General features: G+C 37.0%; 1 protein-coding gene, 1 long non-coding RNA gene and 1 other non-coding gene across 5 annotated transcripts in view; 1 reads left to right on the top strand and 2 right to left on the bottom strand.

The window, feature by feature from the left end:
* by (focal adhesion protein tensin) overlaps nt 1-21,189 on the bottom strand; it is a 168,902-nt gene that overhangs the window by 110,544 nt on the left and 37,169 nt on the right. For all 3 annotated transcript variants that reach the window (XM_069501307.1, XM_069501311.1, XM_034973427.2), the window contains exons 2-3: nt 10,714-10,822; nt 9,032-9,069 (exon numbers count right to left, since the gene is read on the bottom strand). In XM_069501307.1, coding sequence (XP_069357408.1) covers nt 9,032-9,069; nt 10,714-10,822 — 147 coding nt within the window. The remainder of the gene's footprint in view (nt 1-9,031; nt 9,070-10,713; nt 10,823-21,189) is intronic.
* On the top strand, nt 17,578-17,649 carry TRNAM-CAU (transfer RNA methionine (anticodon CAU)). Its single transcript has one exon. It is a non-coding gene; the product is annotated as a tRNA-Met (tRNA).
* LOC138402983 (uncharacterized) lies at nt 18,520-20,509 on the bottom strand. Its single transcript, XR_011237292.1, has 2 exons — nt 20,291-20,509; nt 18,520-18,698 (listed from the first exon to the last, which is right to left on the bottom strand). It is a non-coding gene; the product is annotated as an uncharacterized lncRNA (long non-coding RNA).

The raw sequence follows: 21,189 nt of genomic DNA, 5'->3' as shown, positions 1-21,189 counted from the left end.
CTTTATTTATTTGTACCTAAGTACTCGTAAGTATACCGATCGATATTATGAATCGATTCTAGGTAAACAACCCATACATAAATAATATAATTGCGAAAGTCTGTCTGTCTATCTACAAGCTTTACACGGCGCATTTCTTTATTGGTTTAAGACGAAAGTTGATACAGAGATTGCATCCCAGGCAAGGACATAGGTTACCTTTTGTCCCGGAAAATCAAAAAATTCCACGGGATTCCTAAAAAGATAAATCCACGTGTACGAAGTCGCGAGCATCATCTGTTTGGTACAAAGATAGCTTGCATCCTAGCGACGGGTATAGGTTACTTTTTATCCCAAAAAATCAAAGAGTTCCCACAGGATTTTTAGAAAACTAAACCCACACGGACGAAACCTCGGGCATTCTAGTATGCAAATAAGACATATAGTATATATTAATATGCAGGTTGTGTAAAGTGCTTGAGCTCTGACATTTGCTCACCGATGGGAACCTGACACGAGAGAAACCCTCCCGGTGTCAGTGTCATATGACCCGCGTATTTCAAAGCCAAGTCGTGTTCTTGCCATTTTATTTGTTCGTCGAGTAAAATACCTTTGCTTGTCCCAGGATATTGAACTTAGCGCGCCTGAGCGCTCGAAATAGGGCCGCGTTAAACATAAATAAACAATGAACCATTTTCATTGAAATACCTTATAATGCAAAGGAGACAAACGTACGCATAAACTGAATGAGCCCGCGTGACGTGTTGTTTTTACTCCACTAGGTACTATTAAGTACTGTATATTGATAAAAATATTTATGATGATACGAATGAATATTAAATATCTTAAAGCGATCAACCCGGCCTTGATAGCCCTAAGGAAATCAATGCAAGGCAGTAAATCAGGTAAGGCACCGCGGCCCGCTCCGCTTATATCGGCAAGTTTCATTTGACCTGCACGTACTCGTAGGTACGCAGTACGCAGAATCAGTTTACCATTTTGCAATATCATTAGATAAAAACCATTTAAATTATTTTAGTTATTATTAGATTAATTCATTTGATTAGACTAATACCACAGTTTAACGAAATATATTTCAAGGCTGTGCTAATATACCTACATAATTAAATGTATTTTTGTAATTAGGTGCTATAGATACAACTTACATTTAACTTAGATATAATGAAATATGTATTTGGTCCCCTAATTTAAAAACTCAATCGTTTACCTGCATAATATTTTCATTCGTGTAGATTAAGGTTTTAAAATTCTGTTTTTGCCGGGCCTTTGTCCGTCTCTAGGAGGCAAGCAATCTGAGTCTTGAGGTAATAAACAAACACGTAAACAAATAAATATAAAAGTAATCTTTTGGATTTATAATACTACTTAGTATGAATATGTGACGTACTGTATGATTGACCAGGACATATTGACTGTACAACTTTGTTTTGATTACGGAATTCTGGTTAAACTAGATATCTAGATGTGATGACGTAAAATCACAGAAACACAACACGATCTATCTAGGAACGAGATAAAAAATATACTTTGCATACCCTTAGATCTGAACTGCCTGACGATGTGGAAGTGCTGCTGCTTCCGTGGCGCCTGTTGTGATACATTTCTTAACAAAAAGTTGTTGTCACTTTCCACTGAAGTTTCACTTTAACACTTCCTCTAAAATGTCATTTCCTGATAATGATGCACACTACTAGAGCAGTTACTTAGTTAGATTAGTGTTTCCTTGTACTTTTTTTACAGATTTACACTTTACACGGTTTTTTATGTTACTATAGGTACTTATTTTATTACCGTCGTGCGTGTTCCTAATAGGGGACTCTTAATATCTCTTGCAAAGCTATCCAGTTTGCAGTTAGGAGAACCCATTAAATAGCATTTTAGTTTGACTACCAGAAATTAGTTGGATCATGGTCCTAACGTTAATATACACTCTGTTGACCCTCTTTCGATCCCATAAATGAAAATTACATGCCCGCATTAAGAACTAGGTGTGTACTTTTAGACTCTGCTGAAAATCAGTAGCCATTATTTTCAGCTAAGTAGGTATTCTTTCAAAATCATAGTTCAATGCATATTACTTATTAGACTTTCAACTTTTATTGTATTCAAGGATTTATTTACAACTAGCTGATGTCCGCGACCGTCGTCGTCCGCGTGGATTTAGGTTTTAAAAATGCCGTAGGAAATTTTGGATTTTACGGGATGAAAATAGCCTTTATCACTCTCCTTGATTATATCCATACAAAAAATCACCTAGGTAGATCCTATTGTTTCGTTGTGGCATAGTTGAAGGCCAAACCAACAAACGAACACACTTTCGTATTAATAATATTATGGGTAGACATGATACGACTGATACGAGCAATAGTTAAACACGAGGTTTTAGTATATCTGAATTCTGAATGAGATTTTCACGAGTTAACCTTGGACCAAAACCAAGTTAAAACAGCTTACTTATTTAGTATTCTACGAATGAATCCACTTCCACTATCCTCGTCAAAGGTGAATTCTTAATTAATTCAATATTAACTTTGAAAACAGAAACACAATTTGCTATTGTTAATCACATTCACGAGTGTACACCTGTCGGTTTTGAAATGGCATACGTGACTTAAAAAGGTGACTTATCGATAAAACTCCGAAAACATAACAAGCTTATCGCATACAATCGTCGGCATTAGCGATTACATACTCGTAAGTCGTACATACCGACCGTAGGTAGGAATGTCGATTTAAGTTTTACTTGATAAATATATCACCGTCACCTTGAAAGTTAGCCCTAGCTATTTTGCATACATTTGCATAAGTAAAGCGTTAGGCGAAGTGAACAAGGCGGAAGAAACTATTATTTATTACAAGTGCCGGTAAAGTCTATAATTACATTCGGCTTTTCGTAATATTAGTTATCTTTAGTTCCGTAAATCTAAGCGGCGACGGCTCTAACTAGGTTGCAGTTTTTAAGCTAACAAGAGTTCAATGACATTGTGAAAATGTGGTCGAAATTGTGGTTTCTCCAAACTTTTATAAGAAGGTAGGTATTAAAAGTGTACGTGAAGTAAAATAAAACTACTTAGTTACTTAATTGTGGATTTATAAAGCTCGGATTTTTTTCTTTACAAACTATACGACTACTAGCCTGTAGCTACAAAAAATATCTAACAGGTAGGACCTAATTAGTATTAAGTATATTATTAACTATGTATAGTTGGAAAAGATTACGGATTTTTCAAAATGTTTCAAGAAATACGTAATAGTAAAAATAAATCACCTGCATAGCTAGAGAATCATATTCTTCCTGTAGATCTATAGTCACTTAATCTTATCGCATATTATGTTTTATGTTTACAATACAGGAACTAGGTTTGCACTGATTTCGTGGTGGCTAGATCACTAGCGGCACAAAGGCCTACAGAAGGGTTTATTTATAGACCGACCGTTAAGTCGCTATAAAAGGATTTTGTGTGAAAATGGGTATCCGCAAATCGGTAGGTACCGTAGTAGAGTCGCGAGCGAGATTCGCGTGCGCGTAGGCCGGTCGGCGCGCGCGTCGTCACTGCCCGGCTGCTTGATTCGCGACTTTGCGAGAGACAGGACTGGCCAAGCCACCAAGCCGCCAAGCCCTAAAGCTACAGCCACAGGCACTCCGGCGAGCATTGCACCTGATTCGGCCCGCGCCCGCGGCTCCGACACCTACCCCGGGCTGTCAAAGATGCAATCCAATCGTTTTTGCATACCAGCACGCTTCGCTGCTACCTTAAGTTATCTCTAATCCTGCGCAGGCAAAAACACGACTCTTAGACGTAAACAACGGGGCATTTCATAGTTATTAGTTTTCAGTTTTCCCTATTAGAACTACGTACCTGTGAGTTCACACTTTCCATAAGCTAGTTAGTTTTAATTAGTGCCTTTTTCGAAAGTTTCCTTGGACTGCTAACTAAGTAATATACCTAAGTGTCATAAGTATTTTAGAAAACAGGCGGAGATCGAAATAAGTACCCGTAAAAAAATCAACAACACGACCTCCTTTTTCATGAAAATCCTGAACCGCGTTTATACCAAAGCTTACCGCGTTTATAAAAAAGCTCAGTGATTAAACGACATGAATAATGCAATTTTTATAGTTCCGTACCTACCTCAAAAGGAAAAAGGAACCCTCGTTGGATCACTTTGTTGTCTATCTGTCTGTCAGTCCGTCTGTACGTCGTGTCTGTCAAGAAAACCTATAGGGTACTTACCATTGACCTAGAATCATGAAATTTTGTAGGTAGGTAGGACTTATAGCACAAGTAAAAGAATAAATCTGCAAGCCGTGAATTTGTGGTTACATCACAAAATAAAATTAAAATGTGTTCATGGGTTACCTGTACATTCTAAAACATACTTTATTTACTTTTATCCATAATAGTTTTTGATTTATCGTGCAAAATTTCCAATAAATACGACTGTAGTGCGGAACCCTCGCTCGGTGCGCGAGTCTGACTCGCACTGGCTTTTTATACTCTTTGTCTACGCTTTTAAGCTATAATTTAATAAAAAACTTACAACTTATTACAATAATTCAAGTAGGTACCTAGTAAGTAGGTATTGGTTCTATTTCAATGAAATATTATTTACATATCTCTCAATATTGCACATATCAAAATACTTAAGTACTGATGTTCATTAGTCACTATTTGAAATACAGTTTGGAAGCATTTCCCAGTTACCTACTAGGTAGGTAGGTATAGATACCTATAGATATATGTAGATCTACATTTTAGAGCATAGAGAGAGCGCGGCGCTTTTCATTATCATTTCGCACCCGCACGCTACTTCAGTCACTACTCACTACTAGTTGATGTATTAAAGTTACCATGTTTCTTTGGATTTTTAGGAAGTTCCCCACTATTTTCGTGTCCAAATGTTGCGAATTCTTAAAGTTTAGTTATTTAGTATATCACGAAAGTTTTATTCTCAATCTAAGTAGAAATTACTATAATCAGAAATTAAAATAATAATCCTGAAAAATGTACAGTTTCAAAAAATTATAATGAAATCAGCTGTTACATTGTTGTATTGTAGGTACCCAAATGATAAGCATTGTAACCCAAGGTTTCATTTTGGAGACAAACACGAATAATGGAGTAATGCAAGAAATAAAAATTTACAGGAGGAGCAAAAAGCTGTTGTACCGTTTTAATCAAAATCACGAACTTCGGATCCAATTTTTTCACAGTTTTAGGCCGCTTTAGGACGGATAAAATTTAGTATGTACTTTTGTAAACGTACTATGTTTAACCTGTGTCCCAAAAAGCCTAGGAATCTGGACGCTCTAGTGCTAGCCCGAAGCTCCCAGTCTTCCCACACGGCGTATTCCAGCGATGACTCACAATAGTATTGGAGCAACTGATAACTTATTGCTCAAACGCAACTGCATACATTTTAATATCTAAGCATTTTGTAAGTTACGCTTTTGGGAACACTCGAGCTACTCTTATCTGGGAAATGGGAATCCATACTAATATTATAAATGTGTGTCTGTCTGTCTACTAACTTTTCACAGCCCATCCGATTTTGGTGAAAGACACCGAGATAGCTAGCATCCCGGGGAAGAACAATGGCATTTATAAAAGCACCTAAATCCATACCGAAAGAGGTCGGGCATTCTATATTTTGGTTCATTACCCGGTAGGAAATATTGCAGGTACATCAACCTTTAGAAATAGATAGCGGCTCCGTAGAGCGTTGTCTCTGTCATCGAGACCGACGACAGAGCCGAAATCTCATTCAAAGCAGCGCGAGCCGCGCTGCCTCCGTGCGGCCACTTTGCGGCAAATTTGAAGGGCGCCCTAAGGGTCGATGTACAATAATATTTCTTGCCAGAAAAGCATCCCGAAAATGGATATGGGCTACTTTACATCCCGGAAAATCAAGAAATTTCCACGAAAAACCCTGAACTTACGCGAATGATGTTATTATTATAAAGCAAATAAAGCTGTTTACAAAGATAAATGTAAAGCATATATTTACTAGTGTCACTGAGCGATATGAGAGAGTGCCGTTAAGTAGCCATAGAGACGAAGTCAACGATCCGTCTATTGAAATGCTTCGAGGTAAAAGCTACTGATGGTTTTTTTCCCTACAGCAGAATACAATAGATAGCTAACGAATGACTACTGCCAGTCAATTAATCCAATTTATGTTTATTAAACTTTAATTTTTTATGGGACCACCACGGAAACATCCTCTGTTGTTTTGCAAGTCGGTTAAAAATAGCTTTTTTTCATAACTTACCTTGCATCTAATTCTAAGTTTGTAAATAGAGACGGCTTGCAATATCCAGTCTGCGCAGCCTGCGCAGAAGCCTACAAAACTTGAAAAAACCTTAATGCTAAAGAGTGTCGCAGGCAGGCATAGGTATTATTAGGGCGTTTAATTATGTACCTACTTATAACGTTAACCTTTAACCTACTAATGAGAACAAATGACTCCTATAGACTATTGTCTACTAGGTTTTACTTCGGATCAGAGTTCTCTGTCATCAATAAAAATAATTCACAAGTCCGTTTTAGACTTCTTATATTGGCAAAGCTGTTGGTTCTGATATTCCAAATATTGAACTTGACAGCAAGAGCAGGAAATTTTAGCAAAAATAAGTACCTAATGCCCCGCCGGGGCTTAGGTTGACTTTCGTTGAACTTGGAATATTTCGAGACCCAAAGGCCAAATTAGCATTTCAAATGAGACGGTCAACTTTGGTAAAGCATCAGAAAATGTCACGGGCACAGCGTAAGTAGGTATACAGATTTTAGTTATTATTATTGTACCTACCTTGCTTAGATTGCTTTAGCCATAAGACCACCTTTGCACCCGTCTGTAGCTATAGGTCCTTCTGTATCTTTTACTGCTTTCGTGTATATTTACATTTTGGATGTGTACAATAACGATTTCTAAATAAAAAAGTAATAAAATAATTACCACTGCTATGTATATTTACCTGTTTTTCATTGTTTGTAAATTACATAAAATGCTAAACATGTATAGGTGTATACAATTTTGAGCTTTAAAGAAGCTTATGAAAATTGAGAGCACTTTATCAGCCAGCACTTTTCCTTATGGGTTTTAGTAACTTACTAAGCTGTGAAGTGTGAAGACCTAGCACTAAAGACTGATAAATGCAAATATATTGTAAGCACTGTCTAAACAGTAAGCACTAGTTGATAATATACTTTCGCAGTTTCAGCATATTAAGATAACGGTTACTTTTCTTTAATAGTTTACAGGAAGTTTACCTTGTCTGGTAAACGGAAGAAAGTTGCATATTTCCAATTAGGATAAATATACAATACTTGCACATTAAAAGTTTGTCCATCAAACTTTAGGAGCTGCGTTTCGATTATGATGGTTCCCGAACATAATATTTTTGTACTTATTGATAGTTTGAAATCACGAACATCGTTTAGTCCGTTACCCGCTTTTTAAATGGAAACTGGGTCGTAAAAAACTCATAAATTTTACACGGAGTGTAGGAGGACGACATGCGAGCATTGTGTTTTACACTTATTTCTTGATAAAATAATATGTACTGCAATAAATAATCACAAAAGAATATAAACCTTTACGCTGGGCTTGCGTTTTGCCATTATATTTATCAGACCCGATGTTACTTAAATCGAACGCGATCGAAGTGTTTTTGCTTTTTTTTTTTACAGATAAAATGAATGGACTGCGCCGCAGGGCACCAAAGTTAATAGCCAAAAAAGTGCGAAATTGCTTATCATCACCTATCAAAAATACGAAAACACGAATATTGTAAAGATTTTACATTAACTTTTCATTATGTACTACCTACATATTTTTTTGTAATAGGAACTTTCTGCATTGAAAAATGTATGGGCATTTTATTTTCATCTTCACGTAATTTATAAAAATTAAGTTGTCGTCGGAGGAAAGTATGTAAAAGTTTTATTGATTTCGAAAATATTGTAAAAGTCAATGCAAATACTCGTTCGTATAGCTGAATACTTAAATCAATATTTACTGTCTTCGGATGTTCGTTGTTAAGGTATTCTCAATTCGCGGAGCACTCACACAACACGTTGCTGGTACCGTGGATCCGGCGACTTTGATTAATGTGAAGTCGATAAATCTGATAAGATTAACCGGAATTAATTTCGAGCCAATGTATAAGTATCACCGAAAATGAAAAAAGAGGAAGATAATTTAATCTGGTAAAAAATACATGTGAAAATGAGATATGAGACCGCTTTAACATACATAATATAGATATGGGCCTGTAGATAACTCTACGAGGCATGATTTACTTGAGTTAGCCTTTAGGATCATTCATTAATGCATTATTATTTCTTTTGTAGGTAAATAATGTTACTACCCTAACTTACCTATTTCTTTACGCAGCTAAGACATGGACTCTCTAGATGTGGTGTTGACGACGCATGCTCAACATATCGTGGACTGAACACAGAACCAACGTCTCAATACTTAACAAACTAGAAATAAAAATGAGGCTATCTAACATCAGTCTGCGGAGGACCCTCGTACTTCAGTCACATCGCAAGAAAAAACGCGAGCAATATTGAAAAACTCATGGTCACTGGGAAGATCGAAGGAAAGAGACCCCGCGGACGTATCCCGAGATGTTGGTCAGACCCAATGCCCAATAAAAGACGCGGTTGACACAGATATCTGTGATGCAATCTACGCGGCAAGACACAGAGAGAAATTTAAAACATCGTAGCAAAGATTGCATGTAAGGGGAGCCACGATCCTCAAAATTGAGGGAGCGGCTCAGGAAGAACCTATAAGTTGAAGTCCACGCGGACGAAGTCGCGAGCATAAGCCGAAACATTTGTACTACACTCCATTTCTTAAATGTTCAACGCCATCTAGCAGATGCACCATAAATCAGAAAGGAATAAGGATGCGTATGCGCACATGGTCGACGCAAGAAAAAGAAATAAGCTCGGCTTAGCACAGATGGCGCTACATAACATTTCGAGGTGTCGGATTTGAAATAAATAAAAAAACTTACCTTGCTTTCGCAACCAGTGTGGCAGACATATTTGCAAACTGAAACAAATAAAATTTATAGTAGTATATTTTGGTACTTAAGCTCAAAGCATTCGTAATAAAGTGGCAATTCGCCATATGTGATAAATCGCAATAAGAAAAATGGAAAAATTATAATACAAAATAATTATTGTGATTATTTCATATTGTTTCTAGCACTTGTAGAGAATAGAGTAGGTAGTAGAGTAGAGAGTAGGGATCCTCTGCGCATAATAAAATTATAGCGAAAGATAACAGAATACATTCCGATAAGTTACAGGTCGTCAACAGACAGGCATTTTAATAAAATCTGAAGTATCGACGTGACATTCAACTAAATGAGTCTGGGCTGGGAGTTCTAGCATTTCGTAGTCAACGACCTTTGAATGTCAGATCCGTGAAATGCGGTGAAACATTTTAATACCTAAAAAACACTTTTACAAAGAGCACTCTGATGACAATAATATCAAATTACTTAATTGTCAAGAGCTTGCTCATGCTCTACATTTCTCGCCCTACAAGCTCTAGTACATCAGGAAGTCACCTAAGTACTTGTACTTTCATTGTTCATTATTTGTCTGCTTATGATTGTTTACCGACAGCTGGCATTGAAAATCTCCCTACTTTTACCAATTGCCTCGCGATGTTGAGGAATTGTTGAGTAATTTCTACATCTTGTAAAATTTTAACGCCCATCCCATTGCCCGTTTTTGTACCGAGCTGAGACATTTTTGTGACAAACAGGAGTGGATGTGGACCGATATCACTTTGTTAGGTTGTCATTCTGAGTTCCCACACATTCACTTTTACTTAAGTATAACTAAAGCGTGGTTAAAGCGCACGGTAGCCATCCGCGACGGGCGTTCGGTTAGATCTGTGCTTCACCGCTGAAGCAGCGTGGGAAATTCAGTGGCGTTATGTTTTAGAACACTCACGGCCCAATCACTTTCCGCTTCATTCGGATGTGAATTGTGGTATAGAGATGTCAGATGACAGAGGATATATATTAACACTTGACAAATGACAACAGCCTCGCTGCTAATGGCACTGGGCGGACATTCGATAGAGATACAAGTCGAAATGCCAAAAGAAATTAAATTTTTAGGGTTCCGTACCCCAAAAGGAAAAACGGACCCTTAAAGGATCACTTTGTTGTCTGTCAAGAAACCTACAGGGTACTTCCCGTTGACCTAGAATCATGAAATTTGGCAGGTAGGTAGGTCTTATAAGCAGACATTCGGGCACAAATCTGAAAACAGTGAATTTGTGGGTACATGACACAAAAAAAATTGTGGTCATGAACTGTTTTTTTTTTTTAAAATCTTTTATTATCGGGCTTTTATATTTATGTATGTCAGCCTTATTGTACACTACTTATCTTATTCTACAATTCTATTTTTCAATTTTCGAAGTAAGATATCAAGTGGGTATCATATGAAAGGTCTTCACCTGTGCATTCTAAAATACGAGTGTGGTAAAGAACCCTCGTTGTGCGAGCCTGACTCGCACTTGGCCGGTTGTAATACTTAGGTACACTTTTTCTAGTAAAAAATTCCCTTTGCCAATAGGTACGAATGACGTCTTAGTTCGCGATGAACCACTAGTAACTATGACGATACTATGTATGTATTTTATTTTAAGAACTACATAGTTATAGACACGTACCTCTGCAACAGCTACCTTGGTTCTGAACAGGCAGATGGCACCACTGACAGGCTCGCGCTTTCTTGAACGCCTTGCTACGAAACACGTGCGCTTGCGCCGCTCCTTCCTTCTGCAAAAAATGTATTTTTTGGTAAGTAACAAAAAAACATTTATACTATTAGGTACTAGCTGATGCCCGTTACTTCACCGGCGTTGAATTTCGTGGAAACTCTTTGATTTACCTACCTGTGTCAGCCAAAATTCACGCACCAATCCGTTGTTCCTGCGCGTTGGAGGACAAAGCAAAACCAATAACCAACAAACACACTTTCGCATTTTATAACATGGGTAGTAACTTAGTAAGGATTTAGTAGATTTTATGATTTTGTTAGGGTTCCGTACCTCAAAAGGAAAAAGGATCCTTATAGGATCACTGTGCGTTGTCTGTGCGTCGTGTCCGTCAAGAAAACGTATAGGGTACTTTCCATTGACAGGTCAGGTAGGAAGGTAGGTCTTATTGCTGGCATTAGGGGGAAAATCTGAAAACCGTGAATTTGTGGTTACATCACACACAAAAAAAATTGTGGTCATAAACTAATAATAATTAGTATTTTCAATTTTCGAATTAAGATAACTATATCAAGTGGGGTATCATTTGAAAGATCTTCATCTGTGCATTCTAAAACTGGTTTTTATTTATTTTTCTGCACCATAGTTTTTGAGTTATCATGCAAAATGTCGAAAAAATACGACTGAATTACGAAACCCTCGTTGCGCGAGCCTGACTCGCACTTGGCCGGTTTTTTAACTATATACAATACATGAAAGCCTTCATAATCACACTAGATACTTGTACCTACCTACTATCTATGTATTTTCTATAATTTAGTTATTCTAGTATGATGTTATTATTACCATTATTCTCAATGGAATCGAGAATCGTTATCTAAATAAAAGCTTTTACGACCGTATTCTTGTTGAAATTGTATCAACAATGAATACATAAAAGGCAAGATGTATTGTAGAGATGGGTATACGTGCGCTTGAGAAAGGCACGCGGCAGATATTTACGGCGAACGACCACCGGCCAGCTCGCCCTTACCTGCCTACACAGTGCTATCCCTTTATAAGCTTGCTTGTAGGGCTCATAAGGGTCACAATGGGCATCAGTGGGAGGCGATCCAAACCCATTCAAACATGAAGCATGCGCTAAGCGTCTGCAGTGGTCTGCACGTAGTTTATTTTCGTTTTTATGTTACCTTCCTGCATTTTCTTTTGAGATGAAATATTTGGCACATTGCAAGTATCGAACAAGATGATTTTTTTAAATTATTCATTTCTTAACTAACTAACTTTACTGAAAATGTTATTGAAAATGTTACAGTAAAATACTATAGCTAATTAACGTAATTGTGGTACAAGGCATGGTCGCCTTAATGGCCATGTTAAATGGTACCAAAAACTGACTACATTTCAGCTCTGAATAAGCACGCAAATTCTTTGTGTAAAAATTAGCCCGCTTTTTGTCTTTCCTTAGATCCTTACCTACGAGATAATATTTATCTCGTAGGTAAGATTTTTTTTACTAAGGGTCTGCAACACTCCACGGCAAACGGAATTAAAGTGTGCGTAACTCTTAATGAAGGAGGCATTAATCCTCTCAGATGCAAAATGTTACACGCTAAAGTGGACGAAGATTATAAATCTTTGTGTATGGAGGATTTCCAGACTCCTCTGCTCTCATGGTACCAATTATAGTACAATGACGTCACAAAGCTGCGCAGGCGCCGGCGCCGCCACAGATAACGGCGCCATTTGCAGGCCAGATGATACGAACATTGTACTTCAATGCTGTACTCAACTTATTAAAAATATTACATGTATAGCTATTTAGTAAATAGCATTTACCCGCGGCTTCATCCGCGTGGTTTTAGGTTTTTAAAAATACCGCAAGAGGCCAATTTTTTCCAAGACAAAAATATTTATAGATGCTGCTTGCAACTTGAATGTAGCATGCTGGCTTGGATCAACGTAACTAAACATTGCAATAAATGTAAGATACATCAACAATAGAGGACTAAAGCAGATGACGTGGTGCACACGTGTAGAGTATAGCACCTGCCGACGCTTCCATGTATGAGACGCGGCGACCCGCGCCCGTGCCAAGGGAGATACGGCAAAAACGCCGATCTTGTCATTCAGACATATTCACGACTAAAGTAAGGGTTTCGTATAAAATCTTTTAATAATGGCCGTGGCTGGACGTTGATTCTTCAAACTCAAATCGTATATTTAATACACTTTAATATTTGTATAGCCATACTTAATTATATTATCAACGCGAAAGTGTGTCCATCTGCCTGTTTTTCAGTTACTAGTATGCTAGCTTACACAATTTCTAATTTAACTGATGTGTATGAAAATTAAACCAGATACCGGGCCGAAATGAACAGAAATATCATTAAAGTGTTTCTGGTTTTGTACGAAGGAACTCTAAAACATACAACTTAAAAGCTCTATTGAGATACATTGAGCTGTAACGTGGCGGTGGCACATGCCCCATTAGATAATTGAATCAAATTTCATCGAACAGCTGGTTTCTATGCGTTTACAATAAACCAAATGTCCGTACAGATAGATGCAATCTGTAGTAAACATATTGACTTCGAAAGAATATTTAGGATTTTTAAATTAGGATTTTAAAAAGTTGCTCGCTCCTCGCTCGCTATCTTTCTTAAAACACTTACATAAAATTCTACCTATATTTATGTATGAGACTGCTTTATGAGAAGAGATGCAATTTAAACCTGTTGAAAATACATGATATTTGCAAGAGGGAAAGAAGAAGTAATAACTATTTGTACTCTTCTTCAAATTTTGTTTGTCGAAACTAAACTTCATTTTCCACATTGGGAACACAATATTGGAAAAGAAACAGCAGCACTTTTAGACCTGTCAGTATCTCTGGTTATATTAGCACCACATAGGACAACACATTAAACATAATCTGCCAACAATGCATCATCACCACAGTCATTACTTGCTACATGTACGTATGTACCTACCTACTTATGTAGTTTTTGTCAGAGATAGGATGAAGGAAACCAACTGTTTCTCTGCAAAAGGTCCGACCTGGAGTACCTACAAGTAGCATTGCAGCATGCATATTTTATGAGCATGATATTATCAGTGACTTGCTCTGCGTGACAATAGACATTAATAGGGATGATCGCATTATTATCAGAAGTACCTACCTATAAATAGTATAGCGGTATAGGTGTGATCACGCAAGCGAGGGGGTGAAACTTAAAAGGTATTAAATCAAATGCAATAATGTAGGCAGATGTAAAAATTACGGATGTTGGTTATTATTGTTCTCATGGTAGCAACAGCAATAGGTCGTCGGCTGCGCGCTCTGCAGGCGGCACTGTGGCACAATATTTATTAAAACAACAAAACCGTGTCAACGAAATATTGTCGATAAAAACATACTCATTTCTCCCTATGTCTTGTCTATGTATTTCTAGGTGAGCTTTTCTCTATCATTCATAAATTGCGATTTGCGAGTTACGACAAATAAAAACAAACATCTACAGTACGCGGCAGAAAGTAATGTATGTAGGTACATCGGCCTTTAGAATGACATTTCGGCTTTGTAGAGCGTTATCTCTGTCACTCATATCTATATGACGTTTTGTCGGTCTCAATGACAGGGACAACGCTCTACAAATCTGCTATCTCCTTCTAATGTCGGTGTACATTACTTTCTGCCGCGTACTGTACCTACTTATAGTATAGGGCTAACAATATTTAGCCCCACGGAATATAGCATGGGACCGTTATCAATGGTTAGCCCTATAAGCAGGTAGATAGAATTTGAAATTTTTAGAACACGGAACACGGCTTGGTTTTTAACTTTTAAGATTTAAATAAAACTTGGCTTACAATGATACTGCTATTAGTGGCAAGACAAGGGACTCTTGATCAATTTAAGGAACAAGTAAACGATCAACGACTCAGGATGAAAACAAAGGACCCAATGGCGGAAAACGATAAATCAACGGAAGCGGCGCGCTTTGATATTAACCTCCATTGTTTAGTAATAACTACACAGCCGTTGCTATTATTTTGTAATTTATATTAGAATTCTTATTGATTAAATTACTGGCTTTTGACTTATATTCACGCAAGGCGCCTGGGGCGCTCCTTGAGTAATAATTTCTTTTACATTTATTTTTTTACTGTCCGAGAACTAGAGATGAACTATTTTACAGATAGCATCTGAAAAATCATGTGAAAAACCTTTTCATATGATAGGCCTCATACCCCGATTGCCATCTCGACCCGTCGCGGACTGTAGGAGTAGGTGGGCAGACGATATCAAACGAGTCGCAGGGAGCCGCTGGATTCGGCGGTGCAAGACCGTGGCGTGTGGAAGTCCCTACAAGAGACCTTCCTATGTCCAGCGGTGGACGTATATCGATTGATGATAATGATAGGTATCTTTTTTAACAAAATATTTTCATTTCATTCTCAGTTGGAACTTATCGCTTTGAGACGTCTTATCAATTCTACAACAATAATTATTTGCCACAACAGAAAGCATAAAGCTTTCATTTTACAATTACATAGGTTACATACATACACTTCCTATTTTATCTAAATTTGGGTGAAATAATGCCTCTTCACTGATAAATAATGACACTGTTATGTTACTCTATTTCACTTATAGTGATCCAGTTTTTCGTTATCTAGAGAAGATAGCTACTTTCGTAAGCTCTCATGCGTGTGTGGCAAGTGCAGCAGCAGAGTTGCCATATTCTAGAGTCCGTGATGTCTAGCAAAAATGATGACTGGGGTGTCTGCTCTACTATTGGCTACTGGTTGGTCAGCCAACCTTTGCTTTGCGCGCTGTAGGGCAGTGGAGTACTCATGAACAGACATATCCTCTTTACTATTGTCCAGCGATCTTTTTACCTACTTGACAGCATGAATATGGACTTGCTGCTCCTCATCTATGTACGCAATTGCTTATAATTCTGATGCATGTAATATGATCACCGGTTGACATGGTTTACCGCTTAACAAACGTGATGTTGAATTAGGAATTGGGCTTGGAGTCTTCACAAAAAAATATGAGAATTTGTGGAACAATTGAGACATCTAAGTAGCTGCGGCAATTTCCAAAGGTGTACCCAAGAACGTGACGGGCATTATGTTAAAGGGTCTATGATGTAAGCCAAATAAAAATTGTCTCACGCATCAGAACCGCGCGAACACGCTGTTGCATCGCCAATCACCATTTACATTATAACCATGTACGATTCCTAGTAACATATACAATACAAATTAATCCACGAGCGTACATGAGTGTACTCGTAATAGGTAGGTGCACGATATTCCCTGGTGGAGTTTATTTTCGTTTATTGAATTTTTTTACAAAAAATAAAAACCGACTTCAATACACAAACACTAAAAATTAAAAAATAATTTAATTTATTACCGAATATATTATGTATACAAGAGTTAATATAGTTCCATAATAAAGCGGATTGCGATAGCGATTAACAACTTTGCATCATTTCACACTTGTACAGCATTATTTAGAGATAATTTCTTCAACCAATAAAAACAGAAATTGAACCCACGACTCCTAAGATTGGTATTCATAGTTCATATCAAAAGATAGAACAAAGATAAAAGATGTCCTTAAACATTGTTATTATATTTATTGTAACAATAACTTACTAGACATTATACTAGTTCTACAACATAATATTTTATTCTTATCTATTATATGCAGTTATTTGTTACGCGTGCTGGCTTCTCTTCTATACTTAGATTATGATAATAATGCAATAAATTATGTACGTTTAGTTTTTACTGGAAAATGAGAGAATTATGGCTCTTTTATTTATGGCATTATAATGGCTAGGACACGTGTTGAAGAAGGAGAGGTTGGGAAAATGTAGTACCTTGGACGATTGGACTGGAGCCCATTTTGGCAATTCCGTTATTTCTCGAGGAATGTTATCAAAGAACCTAGGGATTGTTGGGGAAGCGAAAACAGTGAACCGTCTATGAATTTCAAGAGATATTTCAATGGCATATACCTACATTATGCATGAACAATAGGTACTTACGGGGTACCTACCTAATATCTTCCTGTCGGCAATCTTAATTGCTTCTTGTAATTAGGTGTCTCTGTAACTATAAATAACGCGTCCCGGTTGAAAGTTCTGCGTAGTCGGCAAGTGAATCGTTACTTGAATGAGCAATTATTTGCTAATGTTCCCTACTTTCTTTGATATTGTGCGTTGATAGCAGGTACGTATTTATTTATTTTATAGAAAGTTGATGCTTGCAGATAAGTACTAACGTACAACTTAGGAATAAATTGTTATTCTCATTTATCTTGTCATAATTATTACGTTTTATTATTACGTAACTACAGTCCGCGACAGGTTGAGATGGCTATCGGGGTATGAGGCGGGGGGACATCCCGCACCCCCGCACGTCAACCGCGCTCACGTCCGCACCGAGTTAGCGCGGCGGCTGTGCGGGTGTGCGGGGCGTTCCCTCAACGATTGCCATTTCAACCTGTCGCGTACTATGGGGGATTCCAACATCAATGCGTACTATAGTCATTTAAGGTCTTTTAGGTAATTATCGTGGCTAATTCATTCAATAGTGTTCATAATATGCATTAAAATGACAGGTTTAATCGTATTGCTGTCCCTTTTCTAATGCTCCCTGTGGAAAATAATAGATTTAGTCCTGCCTTTATTTTTACATAGAAAAACTTTTTCTTAGTAGAAAATCTGAAAGTCCTTATTTTCTTCCATAATAGAACGAGCGTTGTACTATTTCGTACAACTTTATCGTAGCAGAGTGGCGCAGTGGAAGCGTGCTGGGCCCATAACCCAGAGGTCCGTGGATCGAAACCACGCTCTGCTAAGAATCATTTTTATACTTTGTCTTTTTGCGTTTAAATGATTTTTCGTATTTTTGTAATAATTTCAACAAAAACCATAAACATTATCACTACATTAAAGTTCTAACTTATGAGTTATGACTGTTATATTTAACCCGGACATTTAAATGATGATGATGAGTGGCACACCCTCTTTTATGGTTTGACGGGAGGGTCTGCCCCTATCCAACCCATAAATGAGGGTAGCTAAATTAGAAACGTGAGCGACTAAGGTGAAAATGCTTACCTGGGAAATGTTACAAAAAAATAGGTATGTAGCTATGTTTTTGACTATAAAATCTTCCTGTAAATACTGATTATGGACATTTTAGAAATAGGTAGGTAGGTAAGTAGGTACATCACATCTAAGTATTTACCAAGTAAGTGTTAGCGACATTGCTTTGTATTTATTAAGTATTGTCTAAATGGAATAAAGTCAGTTCCTATAAGTTGAGGATATTTTTATTATAAGTAAGTTAAATACCAAGAAAAGAAATCTTGATAGAGTAGCGTTTTAAATAATCTGGAAAAAAATACTTCATACCCGTAAAATTTTAATAGATTTAGTTACTTTTTATTTTAGCGTTTAAACTACCGTGAGTGATTTTGATTATAAATAATATCTGTCCCGGCTGTACTCACGTGTTTATTCGACGTTAGCCCGACTAAACTAGCGGCACGCTATGATGGCCGGTTTGACACATTACAATAGTGATGTGGAATGTCAATTTATTCTCGAACAAAAAACAATTAAGTTTTGTTTTTGTACCTGATTAAATAGGTTTAATAAAACAAAAATGTATATGTTTATTTAATTTATTTGAACGAACTGAATATTTGAACGAAAATGAATATACATACTTTATATGCACACAAGAAACATATGAATACAAAAGATACCGAAAAAGGTGCCACAAAAGGCCATAATTAATCAGATTCGTCCATACTACTATTTTCACTGTCGTCACTGCTATCATCACATACATTAATAATTATATGTTCGTTTTCTATAATATTATCTATTTTCACATCTCTTTCATAATCTTCCCTTATTAATTTAACAGTTCTATTCACAACCTTTTCCCAGTCTCCTTTAGTCACATGTTCACAAGCTTCTTCTAATAATTTTAGCATTTTTTTTGTGGTAAATGGGGGTTCTGTATTGTGTCTTGCAGCATATCCCTTAATTTGAGCCCACACCAACTCAATCGCATTATACTCACAATGGTAAGGCGGTAACCGTATAACTCTGTGCCCATGTTCTAATGCTATTTCGTCAATGACGTATCGGATCTTGGTTGGTTTGTTTTCTTTTAAAAGACGTACTAATTCCGCTTTTAACATATTCATGTTTGCATCTACGCCATTTTACGAAGCCATGCGACGATATCAGCTTTCTTTTGGGATTGGGCAGGTGGCTTGTCAATTTGCATCGAGTGGTATGGGGCGTTGTCCATAATTATAATAGATGGTTCAGGGAGGCTACACAACATTGAGGTAAACCATTCAGTAAACTTTTCTCCATTCATGTCTTCATGATAGTCTCCAGTGGTTTTTGACGCAAAAGCCATGAGAGAACCTTCGACAAACCCGTTGATGGTTCCGGCGTGACAAATTATAAGTCGCGATCCTTTTCCTACAGGAACTTTGGAAGTAGATGCTGCTGTGTCATCGTTCCAAGAACGGCCTACAGTATGGTTAGCATTAAGCCATGTTTCATCCAAGAACACAACATTTTGCCAATTTTTGATTTCTTTCACTTGCCGTAAAAAAGTATACCTTGCCATCGCTATATCAAATCTTTCCATCAATATTTTGCGTTTGTTACATTTTTTGTATCGAAATCCAATGGTCTTCAAAATCTTCGTTAAAGAACTTTCCCCACCGAAGAATAATCCAGCTTCCTTCAGTGAATGCACCAACTTTTTTCTTGTTGGATACTCCTTCTGTAAATAGTAGCCGTAAACATGTCTTCGGATAGCATCGGCATCAAAGCTATCGATGCCTACGACTGGTTTTGCTCGTTTTCTCTTTTTTGGTGTGTGAAGTTTATTTTCTTCTGTGCCAGTCTCGCCATATTTTTTTTAGTTATCCGTCTAACAGTTCGTTGTCCAATATTAAGCGCATCAGCTACGCGTTCAACCACTGACGTTATAGGTAAAATTGGCCCTCCATTTTGAGCTTCACGATCGAAATAGTTACGAAGGCGTATTAGGAACTCACGTGTCTGACTATTTAGAACAGTTCTCTGCGTACGTTCGGTCATATCGACGAAATCCACAACAAAGGGCTTGAACAGAGTCCAAATTAACGAGCAAGGGTCAACAGTAATGCAGTATCAATATTTGAAATCCAAAGCCAGGTCAAAACTATATCACAATCGCATTGCACTGACAGTTTATACTTTTCGAAGCAACGTCAATTCGAAACTGCTTTGTTTTGCATTGAGCATTGACGCGAGTTTGCCGGAGGTAGTAGTTGTGCTAGCCAGCGATCCTATGTGACGATCGTATTAGATTCCATTTTTAAAAATTTATTGATATTTTTTTGCGATTTCAGAGGTTTGTCCACATAGTGAAAATTGTTCATATTCACAAGTACATTCACCCCTTAAATGGTGCAAACTGATTTTTCTACACTTGTATACATTTAAGAAATCAATTTAATAAATAAATTTTGAGTCCTAAACCTAAAACTACATTCGATAAAATTTATGAATCTCTGCACATCACTATCGTCAATAAAGTAATACAATTATTTCCTTCAAAGTCGTTATCAATTAATACGGAACTTCATGAGCGGACAAACGTCAAACCGGCCATCATAGCGTGCCGCTAGTATAGTTTACTTTTTATTATTCATTCTCAAAGGAGCTCAGACGAAAAAAAAATTAAGGGCTCAGACGAAGATGACATCACGAGACATCGGATCTTCTGTTTGAAAATAATTAATTTTGCAAGCTTTGTATTTGGAAATAAAAATAATTGGGTATTTTTATTTCCAAATACAAATTTATATTTTAAATACAAGGTAAAAGCCGCACTCTCGAGTATTAGCGTTTAGCAGAAACCAATAGGTACCTACCATAATTAGCATAAATAACTTTTATGAGACTAAAATATTAACAAAATAGATTAATAAATAGAAATCGTCCAGTTACTCTTTAAGTATAGATCGATAAGACAACACAAGATATTTATTAAGGTCTTTATAATTTCGTAACAATCAAAAGAAGCATTCTTGGAAATAGAGAATTCGATAACGAAATAAATGACAAGAGGTCAGGGAGGATGCCATTCTGATATTGTTTCCAGAGTCGTGGACCGTGGTAGGTAGAACAAATAATTATTATAATTAAAGTAGGTAACGAAAGTGCATTATAATGATATAGTATGAAGTGGAAAACAGATTATTTTAATATTTTTGTGTACTTGTGTAGTGATGGTACTTGTGTAGTGATGATGGAGTATACCGAAGGGTATAAATATTGAACTAAGTATAACTCGTAAAATATTACTCCTCAC

This window comes from Maniola hyperantus, chromosome 1 (assembly GCF_902806685.2).
Source record: "Maniola hyperantus chromosome 1, iAphHyp1.2, whole genome shotgun sequence".
Lineage (NCBI taxonomy): Eukaryota > Metazoa > Arthropoda > Insecta > Lepidoptera > Nymphalidae > Maniola > Maniola hyperantus.
Note: the sequence above shows the minus strand (reverse complement) of the source record. Positions and strands in the feature narration are given on the sequence as shown.